At 34.0% G+C, this 17,518-nt stretch overlaps 1 protein-coding gene across 19 annotated transcripts in view; it reads right to left on the bottom strand.

The window, feature by feature from the left end:
• LOC136835431 (uro-adherence factor A-like) overlaps nt 1-17,518 on the bottom strand; it is a 95,889-nt gene that overhangs the window by 56,045 nt on the left and 22,326 nt on the right. For 10 of the 19 annotated variants that reach the window (XM_067098972.1, XM_067098968.1, XM_067098957.1 and 7 more), the window contains exons 2-7: nt 14,516-14,728; nt 13,428-13,555; nt 12,458-12,637; nt 11,180-11,278; nt 5,356-5,560; nt 977-1,072 (exon numbers count right to left, since the gene is read on the bottom strand). In XM_067098972.1, the coding sequence (XP_066955073.1) occupies nt 977-1,072; nt 5,356-5,560; nt 11,180-11,278; nt 12,458-12,637; nt 13,428-13,555; nt 14,516-14,728 (921 nt within the window). The remainder of the gene's footprint in view (nt 1-976; nt 1,073-5,355; nt 5,561-11,179; nt 11,279-12,457; nt 12,638-13,427; nt 13,556-14,515; nt 14,729-17,518) is intronic. The other 9 variants (XM_067098961.1, XM_067098959.1, XM_067098960.1 and 6 more) reach the window with 5 other exon arrangements.

The following is a 17,518-nucleotide window of genomic DNA, read 5'->3' on the forward strand; positions in this document are numbered from 1 at the left end:
AACCATATAGCCCTGATCGACTACAATAAATTCAATCTTTATGGACTACTTTGAATCATATTTTATTAATCCTGATATTTACCCCCTAGTTTTATTCTGCTGATTATCAAGAGTCAACATTTAGACATTTGTTTTTATACAGTAATTCAAATAATGTGAACAATATGAATGACTATTTTATCTCATAATCAAATATACATACAACTATAGTACTCTAGTTTTATAATTTTACTCTATACTGTATCATCACCAACCACTGACTGAATTGAGAATTTGTGCAATGAATAAAAAATGAGGAAGACACGGTAATGTCTCGCAGACTCACTCATAAATGCCTTCTCAAAATTTGTATACTTGTCATTATCAGTATCATTTAATGAAAAATTAGGTTAGTCTTCCAAGCTGCTGATGAATCAGCATTGACTTTTATACTATTATACAAAGGCAGTCTAAAAGGACAACCTATACGAATTAAAACAAGATCTGAAGTACATTCAGTCTGAGCTATTGGTAAAGGTAACTCAGCTGGTATTAGTAATAATATCAACCCCCTTACAACAATACCTAAGTAACAACTTAATTGTGACACTAATTTACATATAAACCTTCAGCAACTAAGATATTAATTTCATAATGGCAAGAATTTATATAAGAGGCTTTAGCAGTTAAAACGCCTGTTAGTGTTAAATTTCCAACTTACCAAGAAAGATGCAAAGGTAAAATTATCAAAGAAAATGCAATGGTAAATGGAACATTGGTTAACCCACTTATCCAAACAAATACCAAGCAGATTATAGGAGATAAAAAGGATAAATGTATTTTCTATAAACATAGCCACACAAACACTACAAGCAAGAGATAAGTAAAGATTCATGTTATAAATGCATGCACATAATTTAAATAAAAACCATAGGCTTTAAGCCATTTTTAAAAAATAATGTGTAGTCCAGTACTTAAAAAGTCTCCTAGAACGTACATGCATGGTAGTAGAGGGAAGCCGCTGTGGCCGAAGAACAGACTGATAGCGTGTCACAGTCGAAGGATCCATGTTCCACAGTAATGGTGGGTGTGCCTATGGGGAATGCTCAGTTATGGGGAATGTGGAAAAGGGAAAAGTCTAGGATGGTACACTCATAGGTTTGGGGTCATCAAATTTTGAGTCATTTTTCTAAACATCAAGGGCATCAAAATTATTTAAATTACAAAATTAAGGAATAGTAACAATAAAACTTGAAGGTACAGACAATTCCATGTCTGCATTGCATCCATAAACTAACAAATATGACTGACTACAATGTCAAGGTAAGACCTTCATTAAAAAAACAAATTACATTTACTCCTCTGAATTTTAACTACCCTATAGCAAATTATATTGCCATTCCAGAATTTATTATCTATTGCCCAAGAAGAGGTAGAAGATATCTTATGAAAGAGAAAAAAAATTAGCAATTAAATTAGAATTGCCCAGTTTTTTGGAAAATGGCTCAAAGTGAAAGCAGGATATTAGCTGGGTTTTGTTAATGGTAAAAATCACATAAATAAAAGTGACAAATTATGATATTTAAAAGACTATCAGCGTATATACACCTTTGATTCACAGTATTTGATCAATTTGGCTGCCAAGTCACCTAAAGATACAACTAAGCTATTAATGCTGCAAGGGGTACATCTAAATGTCTAAAGAAAAAACTATCATGGCTAAGGAACACACAAAACAAACTTCTGGTTATGAACTAAAACTAGGTGACCACAGTTAACATTTAAATTCTGAAAACAAGAGCAATTGAAAAAAAAAAAAACAAATGAACTGATGTACAGTAGTGTTCTGCACAATTGTGCTATACTTTGCAATATTTCCATAAGATAGGATTAAGAGCCAAAGCCTATATTTTGTTTTGAGTTTCTTTGTAATAACTTTGAAGCGAATGCTACTACAAAACAGAGGGTCCATGTTATTCATAGTTGTCCACTTCTTTGCAGTTTAAAAAAAATAATCATGCCCAATTTTTTTTTATATATCACCATTTTTAAAGTTGTGTATGTAGGGTGAAATAAGATTTATCTTAATTCATTAATAGACATTTCTTTTGAACTAGAGTGAATCAATGAGCACTTCTATTAATGCTGTGAAGTGAAACATACAAATTCTATACACCTGTATACAGATTTGCTACTACAGTGAAAAGGAGAGCCCATAGCTCCATCAAAAGTCTGCCCATATAAGAAACTATAAAACTGAAAATAAGACTTCTTACCATACAGTTTTATTAATTTATGAACCTTTTCTTCCATGAAAGAAAAATTGTAAACTTGCTTTTTGCTTTTGTCTCTCATGAAACAGCGGTCTTTTAGTAAATTGGAATTGAATTTAATTTACTTCTTTCAAGCAGTTAATGAATTCAGAGAAGCTCTTACACTGTGCTTGTGATATTACACTTAAATAATGGTATATTATGGCAAGAATGTAAAAGGAATCCTTCTTTACGTGTTCTGGATAATCCATTCATGTAAGGCCTTTTGGATAGTTCAGGTGACATGCAAAAATTATAAATGTTCTTGTTAACTTCAAAGATAATATTTTTGGGCGCAGAGTAAAATTTAAATTGCCATCTACAAATACCAATGCCCACTTGCAGAAATGATAGGTGTTCCCATCAGAATTGAGCCAAAGAATTTCAAAATCAGAGTTAATCAGTTAGAGAACAGACAGACAGTCACTGATGACACTGGAACAGCTACATTTACGTGGGTATGGAACCCAAATAAGACTAAAATAAAACATTCCCTTTACCTACAGTTCATCTTAGCAGGAATATCTAATTTTCAAAAAACAAAACTAATTTTCTTCTCTAAATCCATCTTCATACATTATTAAGTAGCCCACATTCATGATCTTTGAATGCCCCAACATTTCCCATCTTCTGCTTAACAGACAAAAGAAGAGCAGCCAGCCCTACATGACTCTGGATCCCTGGGTCCTCACCAATCAATACTTCACTTTTCATAAATTCTGGAGTCAGCTGCAAAAAATCATCATGCTAGGAGGCAGGAACTTTGTGTTATTTATAATGATTTTGAAGCAGTTTTTGTTTCTGGAAAATCAAATTCATTTCACCATAAACAACAGGCCAGAATTGCGAAATTGTTCTACTGAACAAAGTATTACTTTCCTTTTGTTTTTAACATGAGACGACAGCTAGAATGGCTATTGGCACAGCTAACTCATCCTGGCTTCCTAGGGTTTGCATTTCTGCTAAATATAACAAACTTATCAAATTTTGATCCTTGGTCAGATTAATTACATGAAATTTGCTAACCTGTCTCCAGAATTCAGAAGTCAGTTAAAAACCATTTCCGCTGTCTTGCAATTGTTAGGTTAGGTTACAGAAGGGCCAGGGAACCATAATCATAGGCACAAGGCTACTCCACCTCTCATTTTTGTTTGTTAAACAAATGGTGTCTGGAGCATTCAGACTATAAATCTGGACTAATTATGAGTAATCAGTTTGTGATGAAACAAGTACAACTATATAACAAGGGAGTTCTTCAACAAAACATCACTCCTTGTGCACATAACAATGACCCTTTATAGTAAAAATGTCTCTCACGTGTCTGGGAGAAGAATCTAACGTTTTTTTTTATATAGAACATGAACTCTGGCTTTTAATGCATAATTACTGCTGTGTACTTCATTTAAGACAATAATGGCTACAGAATACTGTACAATATGAGATCAAGTTCTCCTGCTAAATAATTTGTGACTAACTGTACGAATACCTACGTGACATCCTACAACTAATATACTCTGAAAACCACTCGCTATATTATCACTACAAATTACAGCATAATCGCAATAATGCAGTTGTTTTACTCCATGAGATGTAAAACCCAAAAAGCTTATAATAGGCAATCTCATAATCTCATTTTATCTGTTGAAGCATAAGTTATTAACCATACTGCATATGTATGGAAAATGTGTTATCAATATAGTAAAATCTTTCTAAATCTGGCAGGGATGCTGGGGTAGTCATAAAACAAAACAATATCATTAAAAAAACACCACCAAGAACATAATTAGACATAGCCAGTATGTTCAAAATTATTATGTATGGAAAGATTTCACTAATAGGTAATCATGAATCTTTGAAAATTATATATATATGGACTAATAAACAATTGAATGCACCTTCTTTTTCTTTCTTTATTCTAAATTAACTTTTTTCCTTTCTGATAAATTTAAACAAAGTGTACAGAGCAATTTTACTGCATGTACTTCAGTTGTCTGGTTAAACTGTAATAATAACAATCATCACAAACCATACAAGTCTGCTATTTCTCAGAGCAAAAGCCTTTAAAGAAATAGCAGATTTATGAATCAAGAATGCTCATACTTTTAATAAGAACAAACTGTCATGAAAACATAAAAACTATCTAGCTTATGCTAGTTAACAGATACCCTTTACTTAATTTAATGCTGTATTAATTTTATTAATTACAAGAACTTAGATTTTAATGATTTAGGCAAGAATTATCAACAAAAGATGGCTTGCAAGATAGACTTTTTAATAATAAAAACCCATGAACTTTGGAATTCTAAGGTAACAATTTAGAAATATTTTATGCATAAATTTCACTAGTTTCATATTTATGAAGTCTTTTTCTTCATTATGTAGTTACTTCCCATGTTGGGTCTCCATAGTTTATCTAACTTTTAAACATTGCCTTCAGTCTTCCCTGATTTTCACAGGATAACAAATTAAAAATACTGGTATTATTTTTAAAACTTATCACAGATTTTGCCAGAATAAGGATAAGGTACAGGTAGCAAATTTAAGCAGGTAATTTTTTCCAGGATGGTCACCTTACTGGGAAATAAATTCATTTTCCATCTGAAGATCAGGTTACTTAGGGGTTTCTGAGCAAAGAAAGGATCTGTTTATCCAGGGAATCAGGATTTAGGAGGTTGAATTAAGAAGGTTTTACTATTTTGGTATTTAATGGTTTTTATAACCAAACCACTCGTATCTAAAAATAACAAATTATATTGAATATATGAGTATCTCAAATTATTGCAATTAAGCTGCAAAAGTATTAAAACTGCAAAGTAAAGTACCTACACTCAAGAAGATAAAAATCTTAATTTCTTTCAAGCACTAAAAAATGTAATTAAAAGTTCATATAAAAAAATCATTATTCTTGCAAGCTACTGAGATTCACTTATGGAAAGCTTTCTGGAGTACTTTAAAGTGGTCTTTACCTGGCTTTAAATTAACTCATTACACTGGCATGCACTTTGCTATCAAACTATTATGTTATGAGTTTTCAAAATGAAAACTGAATGAATACACTTCTTACCATCATGACTAGCAGTTGAGTCTCTATCACTGGACAACCTAACACCAGAATCAGCAGAGGACCCTCTACCATTTGGAGTTGGTGTGGGTGTTGAAACAGGTTGTGGTGAACATGTAGGCGTGGAAGCTGTGGGGGTGGGCAATCCATTGGTCCTGACAGACTCTGCATCACTGTAGTATCCGACAGAGGTGAGCTGTTTACGGACCTTCAACAAGTAAGGTTTACACTTTAGTTCACTTGGACATCTTGAAAACCGGCATGTGACTAAATCTGTTTATTCTTACACTGCTGAAAATCAGTCATGACATACACAGAACAATAAATCAATATTATAATTTAAAGGTTAAAACAAATAAAAATTTTCTCATCTGACTTCCAAAAAATCACACACATGATGACCTGGGTCTTAAACCCTAAGTTCTATTATGAGATATCAATGAAAATGATGACCTCGGTCTTAAACACTACATTCTATTATGAGATATCAATGAAAAAACCCATAAACTCATTGGAAAACTGATGCTGGACACTAACCTAATCCTGAAATATGAGTACAGCAATAAGAGTGTTAAATGAAATTATGTTAATATTTTGAAAAAGGAAGAGTAATTACATCTGAGTTCCCAACCCAAGACCATCTTGAAAGGGATCTCATAAACGTGTAATGTTCCATGTGCCAAAAGGCCATAAAAGATTATTTCCCATGGAAAACACATAATACTTGATAAACTATAAATACCCAGCTAGCAATATAAAGAGATACAGACTGAAAGGTTCTTTGGCCATACCCATGAGAATGAAAAATTCTGAATAGTTCAGTTAAATTATTACAACAACATTCCACTACAAATGACAGATAGTATGAGTAAATCACTTGGATTTAAAGGGAAAAGCAAATAAAATGCATTCATTGCTGCAGGGTGGAAAAGCCTCCTGCTGAAGACTTCAAGTCATTATAAAGAAAACTAGATCCTGTCGCAACAAGGGTAACATTTCCTTAACTGTATGCTTATAAGCCAAATTTGACTTGATATCATGATGGGAATCTTATAGCCGAGTCAAACGCTCCTGGTAAAATACAGTACTGTATATCTTCTTCTTTGTCTTCAGCTTTGCCCATTTCTATATGGGGTTCCTGTTTCCCATCAGCCTTCACCATCTTCCTCTGTTCAGTGCATCCTGACTTCTTAAATCTTTCTCCCACATGTCATTTGCTATTTTATCCTTCCATCTGAACTGTGGCCTTCCTCTTCTTCTCCTTACCTCCACCTCCATGCTCAAAACCCTTTTACACACATGATCATCTTCTCTACACATACATGACCAAACCACTGTAGTAGTCTTATTTCCTGGCCTTCTTTGACACTTTCCCCTACCTTAACTGTTCCTCTAATAAATTCATTTCTGATCCTATCTCTTCTTGTGACTCCACGCATCCATCTCAACATCCTCATCTCTGCCACATCCACTTTCCATTCTTGAGCCTTCTTCATCGGCCACGTCTTGGCTCCGTAAACCATCACTGGTCTTACACTTTTGTAAAACTTTCCTTTAACCTTTGCACTAATCCTTCAATCGCACGACATCCCTGACAATCTTCCCCAGTTCATCTCAGCACCTTGTATTCTGATTTCAGAGTCCATATCTCTATTATCAGTCATATATGATCCTAGATATTTGAAAGTTTTGACTCTCTTGATGTCGTCCTGACCCAATTTCTCTGTTCCCTGTCTTCTGTCTTCCTTCTCTCCTGTCATCCACAGGTACTCAGTTTTTATCCCACTTATCTTCAAAGCATATCTCCACCTTTCTACCTTCAGTTCAACTCTAGTCCATCTATCAACACTATGTCATCAGTGAGTAGAGCACTCAGGGATGTCCTCTCTGACATCAGATGTTATAAAATCCATCACAAGGTTGATATGGGTGCTGAGAGTTGATCTTTGATGAGACCAACCTTCACTTTGAATTTATCTGTAGTTCCAACACAGCTTCTTACTTGTGTGGTTGCTTCTGCATACATATCTTGTACCAATTTAACATATTTTTCAAAAACACCCTCCACCTTCAAACACCTCCATACCTTGGTACACGATCATATACTTTTTTAAGTCTGTAAATACCAAATGCATTTTTTTTCTGTCTTTCACCATACTTTGTCTTAAAGCAAATATATCATCCACTGTAACCCTCCCTGGCATGACCCTGAACTGTTCCTTGCTTACTGTGGTTTCTCTCCTTATTCTTCTTCAATAATTCTTTTATAGATCTACATTATATGGAAAATCAGTTTTATCCTTCAGTAATTACAACAGTCTTGTATGTCCCCTTTCCTGGGACCTTTAGGCTGTTTCCCCAGCTATCTGGTATTCGTTTGTGGTGGTAGATCTTACACATTAAGTCCCACAATATATCAGTTCCTTCCTCTCCCCAAATATTTCACACCTCGACGGTATACCATCAGGTCTACAGCTTTTTCCTCTCTTCCTTTTATCTAGTGCCCACTTGACCTCTGTGACTATTCTTATGTGTAGGATACCATCCTCTGCTATTCTTCTGGGTTTCTTTGTTTAATAACTTTTTCAAAACATTCCTTCCATCTTGCTCTTATATTTTCCTCCTTTGACAGAACTCTTCCATATTTATCTTTGACCTGCTTGATGTGGGTCAGATCTTTAGTTGCTCTATCTGCATTTTGCTATCTTATATATACACTTTTGCCCTTCTGGAGTTTCCATCTTCTTGTACAACTCATTTGTTGCACTTAACTTTGCCCCTGCTACAGCCTTCTTTGCATTCCTTCTTTGCATTTTCCAAGCCAACTGATTCTCCTCAGAATCATTTCGATCATATGCTATCACCCCCTCCTTTGTCCTCTTGACCTTTTCCTGCATATCATGATTCCACCAACAGTTCTCCTTTTCACTGGGTGGACCTCTACCAGATGTCTTTCCCAATAACTCTTCTGCTCTTCTAAGAATCAAAGTGCTAATTTCTACCCACCAGGTGTTTACATCCTTTGCTAATATGATGCTACCGAGCACCAGTTCCTTAAATCTTTCTCTCATCTCATGGTCCTCTAGCCTCCACCACTTTATCTTTTTATTACCTTGAATTTTCACTTATGTTAGATAGCTTCTTCTATACATCAGAGTATCTATCTGTGTCTGTCTTCCCCCACTACTGTATGTTGCATAGTTGTCATTTTGAAAGAAATTGTTGTTAATAGCCATATCAAAGGCTAATGCAAAATCTACTACTTATTCTGCTTCCTTGTTCATTTCTCCCATACCTTGTCCACCATGGATCCTACTGATATTTTCATGATTACATACAATATACCCATTTAAATCACTCATCGCATCCCACTTGTGGGCATAAGTGGTTATTATATTCAGAACATGTCCCCCACAACAAAACTTTATTTTCATTATTTGACTTATCTTTTGTATAACACTTTCATTATACCCTGCATCCCATTTATATTTATTTTCATTATTTGATTTATTTTTTATAAATATCTTTTATAAATCACTTTCATTGTACCCTGCATCCAATTTTAAGCTCTCCTAGGGCTCACCTGAAGAAATTGTTCTTAACCGAGTGTTGAAACTGGACCGAGACAAACTATAAGCAATTGGAGAACTAAGGAAGAAACCAAAGGGAATGGATAAAAAGTCATCAGCAGAAACCTGTAAAAGACCAGCTATAGTGTGCTGCACAAGGAACCCAATAGGAAGTAACCCCAAACAAGCAGGGGAATATTTCACTTCAACAGCAACATCATAGGTATGTTTACTAAAGTGGCAATTGAGTTCCAGCAAGAATATTTCTTTATCATAGAAATGCTAGATCACAAACTCCTGTGCCATAAACTGAGTCTCTTAAACTGTTACTACACAAAAGAAAGAATTTCTTTATGTGAATTATTGTTATGAATTTAAAGAGACCACAAGTTAAAATGCTAGACTCTTATACGACTTACCCCAGGTATTTGTTTATAAATGAGAGCTGAAAATGGGATAAGGTTGGACAGCTGAATGTGATATGACCATTGTATCATAATTAAAAAATAAAAGGCAGAAAACAATGTAGCTTACATCAAAGAGACTACAGAGAACTATTAGCACTGTCTGCAGTGGGCAACATACGGAAAAAGCAAGTGGTGCCCTATAGGATAGATCCTATAAAAAATGGTATCAAAAAAGAAGTACAGTCCAATAGAGATAAAAAAAATAGGTCATCAGCCAAATAAAATATTGTATATTACTGCTTATAAAATATATATAAACAGCCTGGAAGAATGTTAACCAACTTTTGCAGTACTGTTATACTACAGCAGTAATATTTATTAACCTCAAAGGCACAAGTACTCTAGGTGACAGTGAAAGTGCACTATCAACATGAAACTTAGAGAATATGGCAACAAGATGATAGTATCTAAATCATTGTTACCATTGTTGGTAAACTGAAAACAATTACTCTTTGGATGAAAAAAAATGAGAGGTTTGTATATTGTATAAGGACATCATTTTTTCCCTAAAGAGCAGGGAACCTGCATAAATGCCTTTTGCATACTTCTGTAAGGCCAAGGGTCCCCCAGGGGTCAAAATAATATTTTAATATTCTAAAACTGCAGCCATAATTATTTGATTGGCAGTTTGGTTTACAAAGGTCTTGAAATGTACAGTTTATATGAGTTACATTCTTCATTTCAGTATACAGTCTTCAATTTTTGTTAAAATATTTCAGTTACACTTTCAAATCATCTGATCACTGAATAAAGACTCCTGGCCTTTCTGAAAACTTGTAATTTGTCTATGTGCTATGCTTACCACAATCTAAAGCCCAATGAAATGGTTATTTAGTTATCTATCGTTATGCAGCTACCATGTTGAACAGAAGTTTCTTCCACTTCATTAAAACAATTTGTGGTCTTAGCTTGCTGCTCAGATGATCGCTTCATATAACTACTGTATAATGTACATGTGGTTTCTATAGTCCAATTCCAAAATCCAGCCACCAATTGCGCAGTGAGAACCTGATGTATTTTTACTTGCATAAATTTGCACTGCAGTTCTAGTGTCTAACTCAGTCTTATGCCATGCTAATTCAGTAATGCATATTATGAAACCCTTCTAGCAATAATACCAATAAAATTAGAAAGCAAGACTGCACAAACATACCTATGCATAAACATTGCCATTAAAATTATGAGCCCATTAAAAAATCAACAATTCTGTAATTGTAGATATTTTAAGAATAAGATTTATAATACATTTCTTATAATGCAGTTCAGCAATGTCAAAATATCTTTGCAGGTACACATAAACTTTGAGGATTTAAAATCATATCACCTATTAGTCGCTCAAATTCATAAAAACAAAAGATAATTTATAATGATAAGTAGCAAGCTTAAGATAAATCAAGTTTTAAGAGTTGCATCCATCAAATCTTGAAAGTATATTGTAGCAACATGTACGCTTACGTAACCAAAACTGCCATAAGGAAAGCTTTTCATAGAGTCTGTTACAATGCTAGCTCTTACTGGTGTCAAGATTAATTGCTGCTACTTAAGAAATGTCCATTTTGGAAGTGTTAGGCAATTCAAGAAAAAATGAAAATAAAAAGCTCAAACACCCATCAATGCATCACAAGCAAAACCTTACTGTGTGAATATTAAAACAGAAATAATGAGACCTTTCTGCAACCAGTGGCAGAAGACTAATCTAAAATCTAAATTAATCCTACATGAAGAAAAGCACAAACTGGAGCAGATGAAAAAGGTATAAAAGCATATAATGTACAGTCAGGACTATGGTACCTCGGATGTTTGAAGAGGACTTTTGGAAAGACCCTGAATAACATTCTCTTTGACATCCAGTTTTGGAGAGAGTTTGATTTGAATAGGCATGGAACCATCCTGTTAAGCAAAATCATTACTCTTATAACATGTAAATGATCATATTGCAATTATATAGCTGGAAAACTATAACATATAAAAGTAGAAGACATTGTTTCAAATGGATGTGACTTTTTCAGTGTACTGAACTCTCATACAAATTCAGTGTCTGTAACTTCAGTCACATAACAGCACAGTCAAAATCATTCAAAAGGGAACACAGTATGGAAATAAATTATAAAACAACACTAAAGAATACTAACTACGATGTGTATCTGAGAAAAGGAACTTTATAACACAGACTTTTATCTTAATATAAGACAGTTCAGGATGAAGAACATACAGCAGAAATGGAATAAGAACTTTGAAAATGATGCATGAAACCTCACTGTATTTACTCTTGCTAATGAAACCAAAAATACATTATTAATAAATCTTTCTTCAGTTTACCAAGAGAAACCCAAGTCCTGCTGAAAGACTGTTTCTATTCCAAATCAAAAATAATTTTTTCTCCTATGTCAACAAGTGCACCCTAGCCTGAGAAATGAGTTTCACTGCATGTCCTTACATTCTTCTGTTTCTACAAAATAAATTAGGGATAGAAAACTCAATCAAATTTCTCAAAATGAACTTTCATCTAAATTAAATTTCCCAACTTGGACTTCCATATCACTCACGCAAACGACAGTATCACAATTTTTCTTATGTAAAACGAAAAGATATGTATTCCTAATATTGGAAATGGCAAATGAAAGTGTTCCAAATGTTCATTCCTAATATTAATATTTGAAGATAAATTGACCTTATGCTCTAATGGATAAGTTTCCTTCTTGGAGCATGATGGAATAGTATCATGATGCAAATATTTCTGATAGCTATTTGTTACCAATATTTGTAAACGTACAGTAACTTAGTATCTACTGGTACACCCACAATTCACAGGAACTTTTAATGTAATCTTTGCTATTTATCACGCTCAGCAGTGTAAGACCACATAAGAACTGCCAAGTACTGGACACAAGCTAACAACAGGATGGACGCAACCTAAATCGTAAGTTTCCATAATAAAATGGCTAAAGAAACTTTAATGTAAAAGCTCTCACACTATTACAATCTAATTACTTCATTCTCAGTCTGGTATAGTGATGCTGTTCCACTATAAATAGCCAAATTCTACTAAAACCTAAAATGTTTAATTACCATTTCAAGATCATCTTGAAGTTTCTTTATTTCAGCTTCTTTCAAGCCAAGCTGTGCTGACAACTTTACTACTTTTTCAGACTCATCTCGAGCATGTTTGAGAATATTCCACTTCTCCCTCTCTGTTTCATCTCGTTCTGCAGCCAGATGACGCAGAGATTCATCACTTTCTTTCATTCTCTGCAGGCAACCATGTGAAAAATTAAATGCAATAAATCATTCACAACAATGCAAAGCTACACAACTTACTGAATAAAAAATATTCTGAATGCACATAAAAAGATATACAGTATTAATACAGTTTATGCTTGCATATCTTAAAATGCAAATGTAAAGGACAAAAATAAAGCACAGTACATTCAAAGACTGCTCTGTTTACTTTTTATTTCTGAGTTGTTAGGGAAATAATACACTAAGGAGTTAAGCTCTTAGTTAAAAGACCTGATAAAAAACATTCCTAATCACAGTATAGTTTGAAGATGTTTTGCAACTTTTTAAACAATTTAAAGCCGTTTTTATTCTGTTGTAACTTTTCATGCAAAGCATTTAAATAGTTTTCCATGTTCCTCAAATATATTACTGGACCACAAGAATTTACACCCATATCAAACTGATATATAGGGGTAATTTTCTGATCATTTTATCAACAACACTTTCTAGATGGTTTTGCAAACAAAATATCCTCAAGGACTTGCTTTAGATTTTACAAGACCTTTAATGTTTTTCATGCACACAATAGCCTTCCATAAAAATGACAACATAATAAAACAGATGCACTTTACATTTTACTCAAAGTAACTTTTCTTGGTTAATTTTTCATATAATGAATATATATTTCTACCAAAATTGAGTAAAAAATGCATTTATATTTTAGCACTGTATTATTAAAATTATACATCCTCTGACATAATCACAAAAGGTGAATCTGCACAACCACCATTTGTAACCAAAAGAACCTCTTTTTCCTTACTTGCTCATAATTCCTTATGAAGTCCCTTAGTTCTTTTTCTTTATCCTCTAAGGTTGCATAAAGCTGCTTCATTTGGTTGAGGAGATCAAACTTTTCCGCTTTCAAACGTTTCCTGTCAGCTTTTAGAGCTGAAATAATCAAAAGAGAGACTATAAGAAATGTTCACAGCAGTGAATTATGAATAAACAAAAGGTGTAACTTTACATTCATAAATGATGAGTGGCACCTCAACTTAATGGAGCTCAACTTTGTGGATTTCATTACTTGATGGACTCGCCCAAGCCCAATAAAACAAATAAAAATATTTTGTACTCACTGGAGATAACCAGTAAGTTCAACAGGTTTATCGGACAGTGGGCTGAGCATGTCCATGCAGGCACCTCTTGTTGGATACCCAACTAAGTATGCTAGAAGCTTCAGAAAATGAACACACACACACACCTGAAGCTTTCCTGTTTGTACCTGTGAGGGTGGGCAGTGATTAAACACATGCAACCATCTCTCTCTCTCTCTCTCTCTCATGTTTTTTATGCTGTATGGGGTCTGTATACAGTATTTTACATATCTTGTAAGCTTAAGTAGGTAAAAGCACAGTATGTACACATTCTTTTAGAAGCAATTAACTTTGCAGATACTGTACTGCATACTTATGAATTCAAATACAGTATGTATTTTAAATTAAATGGTAATTGTAAAATACTGGTTGGGGTAGGGTACACATTACTTTATATGGGACTGCACTAAACTAATCTGTGTGAGTTGACCCCATGTACCCTATCGTGTATGTTACATTACAGATGTCATTACTTAGTGGATTTCATTACTTACCAGAAGGACTAGACCCGAAGTGTACATTAAGTTGAGGTACCACTTGCAACATAATTCTATACTCTGTCATCTCTAATTAAAGAAAGATAAAGTAGAAAATTTGTTAGGTGGGGGTTAGGTGATTAAGAGACTTGAACTTCTGCTCTAGAGATGTCTATCCATAAGAATGTTTGTGGAACTAAGTGCTATTCATAGTTGAAACCAAATATACTGACAGTACAGCACAGAGTATACATAATAAAACTTTATCTAAAATGTACCTGAGAGGGCTTCTTTGGCATGGGTCAATTCCATAGTCATTTGGTTGATTTGAGGCTTGAGTTGGAGATCTTCTTCCACCATTGATTCCTTCACTCTCCGTAATTCTTCAACCTCCCTCTGCAATGATCTATTTCTTGCTGAAAGCTTTTCATTCTCCAACCGTAGTTGCGACATTTCTTCTGCCAGCTGGTTGCTTGAACTCTCACTGTGATCTGAAAATAATGTGCATGAATATAATTAATCAAGTTCACATAGTGACTACAAATCTACTTGATAAATACTGAAATGGCATATAATAGGTTAGGTCTGTCAAAAGAATCCAATAATGCTAGCCATGAAATATCTTAACACTATAAATGCATAAGAAAAGAATTTAATGTTAACTTATCTTTTAAAAGGATGAAGGGACTACAATATTGGACACTGAAATCCTCTACTGAAAGTTTTCAAGATTTAAAATCAGGAACAAAATATGGAAGTTCTGTGTTGAGAGACACAGAGCAGAAGTTGACAGGAAATATAGGCATAGGATTGGTTAAATCTTTGAACAGTACAAGTCCACTGTTCTCAAACTGTAGACTGCTATTAATCTAGAATCATATGCAGTACAGTACATGTATTTTTGCATCCAACTTCATGACTGAAATTATCAGTTCTCTCCTTCCATAAAATGGAAGTTTTATTAACTACTGTACAGTACAGTACATGTGCTACATGTAGTTAGATCAGCATCATTACATGCCATCATTCTTAACCTTTGCATATTAAGCTTTACTATCTTGGCAATATTTTTGTATCGTTTTTAAACTTTGATACTGTATAAGAATGAGGGATCTTTCCTTTGTTGGGGGTCATTACCTAGGACTAATATTTCTTGGGGGTCATTATGATATTCATATTTAGTCTTTTGTTTATGTTTTTATGGTACTCCCCAATGGGCTTGTACTCAACAAGCCACAAAGTTGGATACTGTACATACCAGGTTAAAACCCTTGGGGGTTACTATCTAGGAAAGATCCAGAGTGAGGGTAGACATAATATTATCTTTCATCCAGGTTCATTTATTTAGTGGGACCAGATGAAAGGTAACTACTGTACTACACGCAGTCATTTTTTGTTATAGTAAGTATTTTGGGAATACAGCAATCATAAAACCAAAGAAATTTTTTCAGTGAATGCTGAAAGAGCTGCAAAACTGCTGGGTCTAAGTTTGGTAGCCCCTAAATGTTCTGTTGCACAAATATTACACAAGTACAGTATAAAGACACTAAACTTTGATTCCCATCTTGGCATGTGATACAAAAGTAATACAGTACTGTACAGTTCATTGTTACTCTTATCAACCACCACAGAAACTTTAAATTATTTTTGCAACTGGGACCAGTAACACTTCTCTCTTAAATTATATTATAACATGACTTATACAGGTACTTCTAAGATTTTTGGGTGAGTGAGAATACAGTGTGATGTATCACAATTGACACATATCAAACTTTTCAAGATTAACTAAATTTTGAAGGAGAGGGGATCCTGGCAGTATGTGTAACACACCTCCCCTGTCCATTTGGACAGTTTATCCCAGAAGAGGCTACGTAACAGTGCTGGGGAACTCGAGGGGTGGCAAAAATTCAACCACAAAATTATAGTAATGACACTGCATTCTAGGTGAGGTTAAGATGCACCTCTCCAAGGTAGGATTTAACAATTTCTCTTCTGTGGATTTTTCTCTAATGATGAGACATGAGGCATACATTACTCCCACTATTTTGTGTTGTTCTCTTTTGTTAACTGGCTAAGGGTAGGGGAAATGCAAACACACTTTAGGTGGTTATTCAAAAATATGTTGGAAAACATGACATCCACATGATAGTGGGTGGCAAAAATTTGTCATATGTTTCATGTTCTACGTAAAAAAATTACAGTAATTCTACAGGAAAGCTCTGCTTGATGCGTGTTTAGTACCAGGCACAAGGGGATGAGCGCAAAAACGTAATCAAAAGACAGTAAATTTCTCAAATTAGCTTATTTGTACTGCATTACATACATCCATTTGTATTGTTCAGTCAATATATATTATTAATAATGATATCCCCATGCAGAACACTTCTATAGAATTACCAAAAATATTTCAAGAATCCTGAACTATGCTTTTAACTTTACTATTGGTCCAATAATTACCAAAAGCCTAAACTAGGCTACACTTTGTGAAATTATTGGTCCAATAATTACCAAAAGCCTAAGCTAGGCTACACTTTGTGAAATTATTGGTCCAATAATTACCAAAAGCCTATGCTAGGCTACACTTTGTGAAATTAACCCTACAATCTTAAGTTCATGTAGCATAAAACGCCTTAGCCTCATATAGCCTGGCTTAAAAAGTTAACAGGTTAAACATTTTGTCTCAGCCAACGAATATAAAGCTGCAAACAGGACAGCCTTAAGCATAAACAAAATACAATTTTCTCAAAATAACAAGTCACTTAATTTTACTGGCTCATTTGGTATACTGACAATTTCTAAAAATTTCTGCGCCATGCCACACGAAATAAAACACACTGTATTAATTTTGTGGTTGTTACTTGTCTTGGTCTATCTACTGCTGCTCATCGCCAACGACTTAGTAACAAACAAGCAAGGATCGAGGAAGATGACTTCTAGAAAAAGATCCATACTTGAATCTTGGTTTATTATTATTACTTTGTGTATGTATGTATGTATGTATGTATGTATATATATATATATATATATATATATATATATATATATATATATATATATATATATATATATTAGTATATATGTGTCTGTGTACCAAAATAACTAGTGTCGTTTCCTGCAACAAAGGTTGGTCAAGAGTAAATAAAAGGAAGCAGTCACTCCCATACTGATCCATTTAAATTGTTGAGTAAGGAGAGAGATGTTTAAAGCATACCCAAAACAGCCAGATACACGTAAAAGAAAACCTATTAGCAGTGCGTTCACTTCCCCTCAAATATAATTTT

Source organism: Macrobrachium rosenbergii, chromosome 55 (assembly GCF_040412425.1).
Source record: "Macrobrachium rosenbergii isolate ZJJX-2024 chromosome 55, ASM4041242v1, whole genome shotgun sequence".
NCBI classification, from domain to species: Eukaryota; Metazoa; Arthropoda; class Malacostraca; order Decapoda; family Palaemonidae; genus Macrobrachium; species Macrobrachium rosenbergii.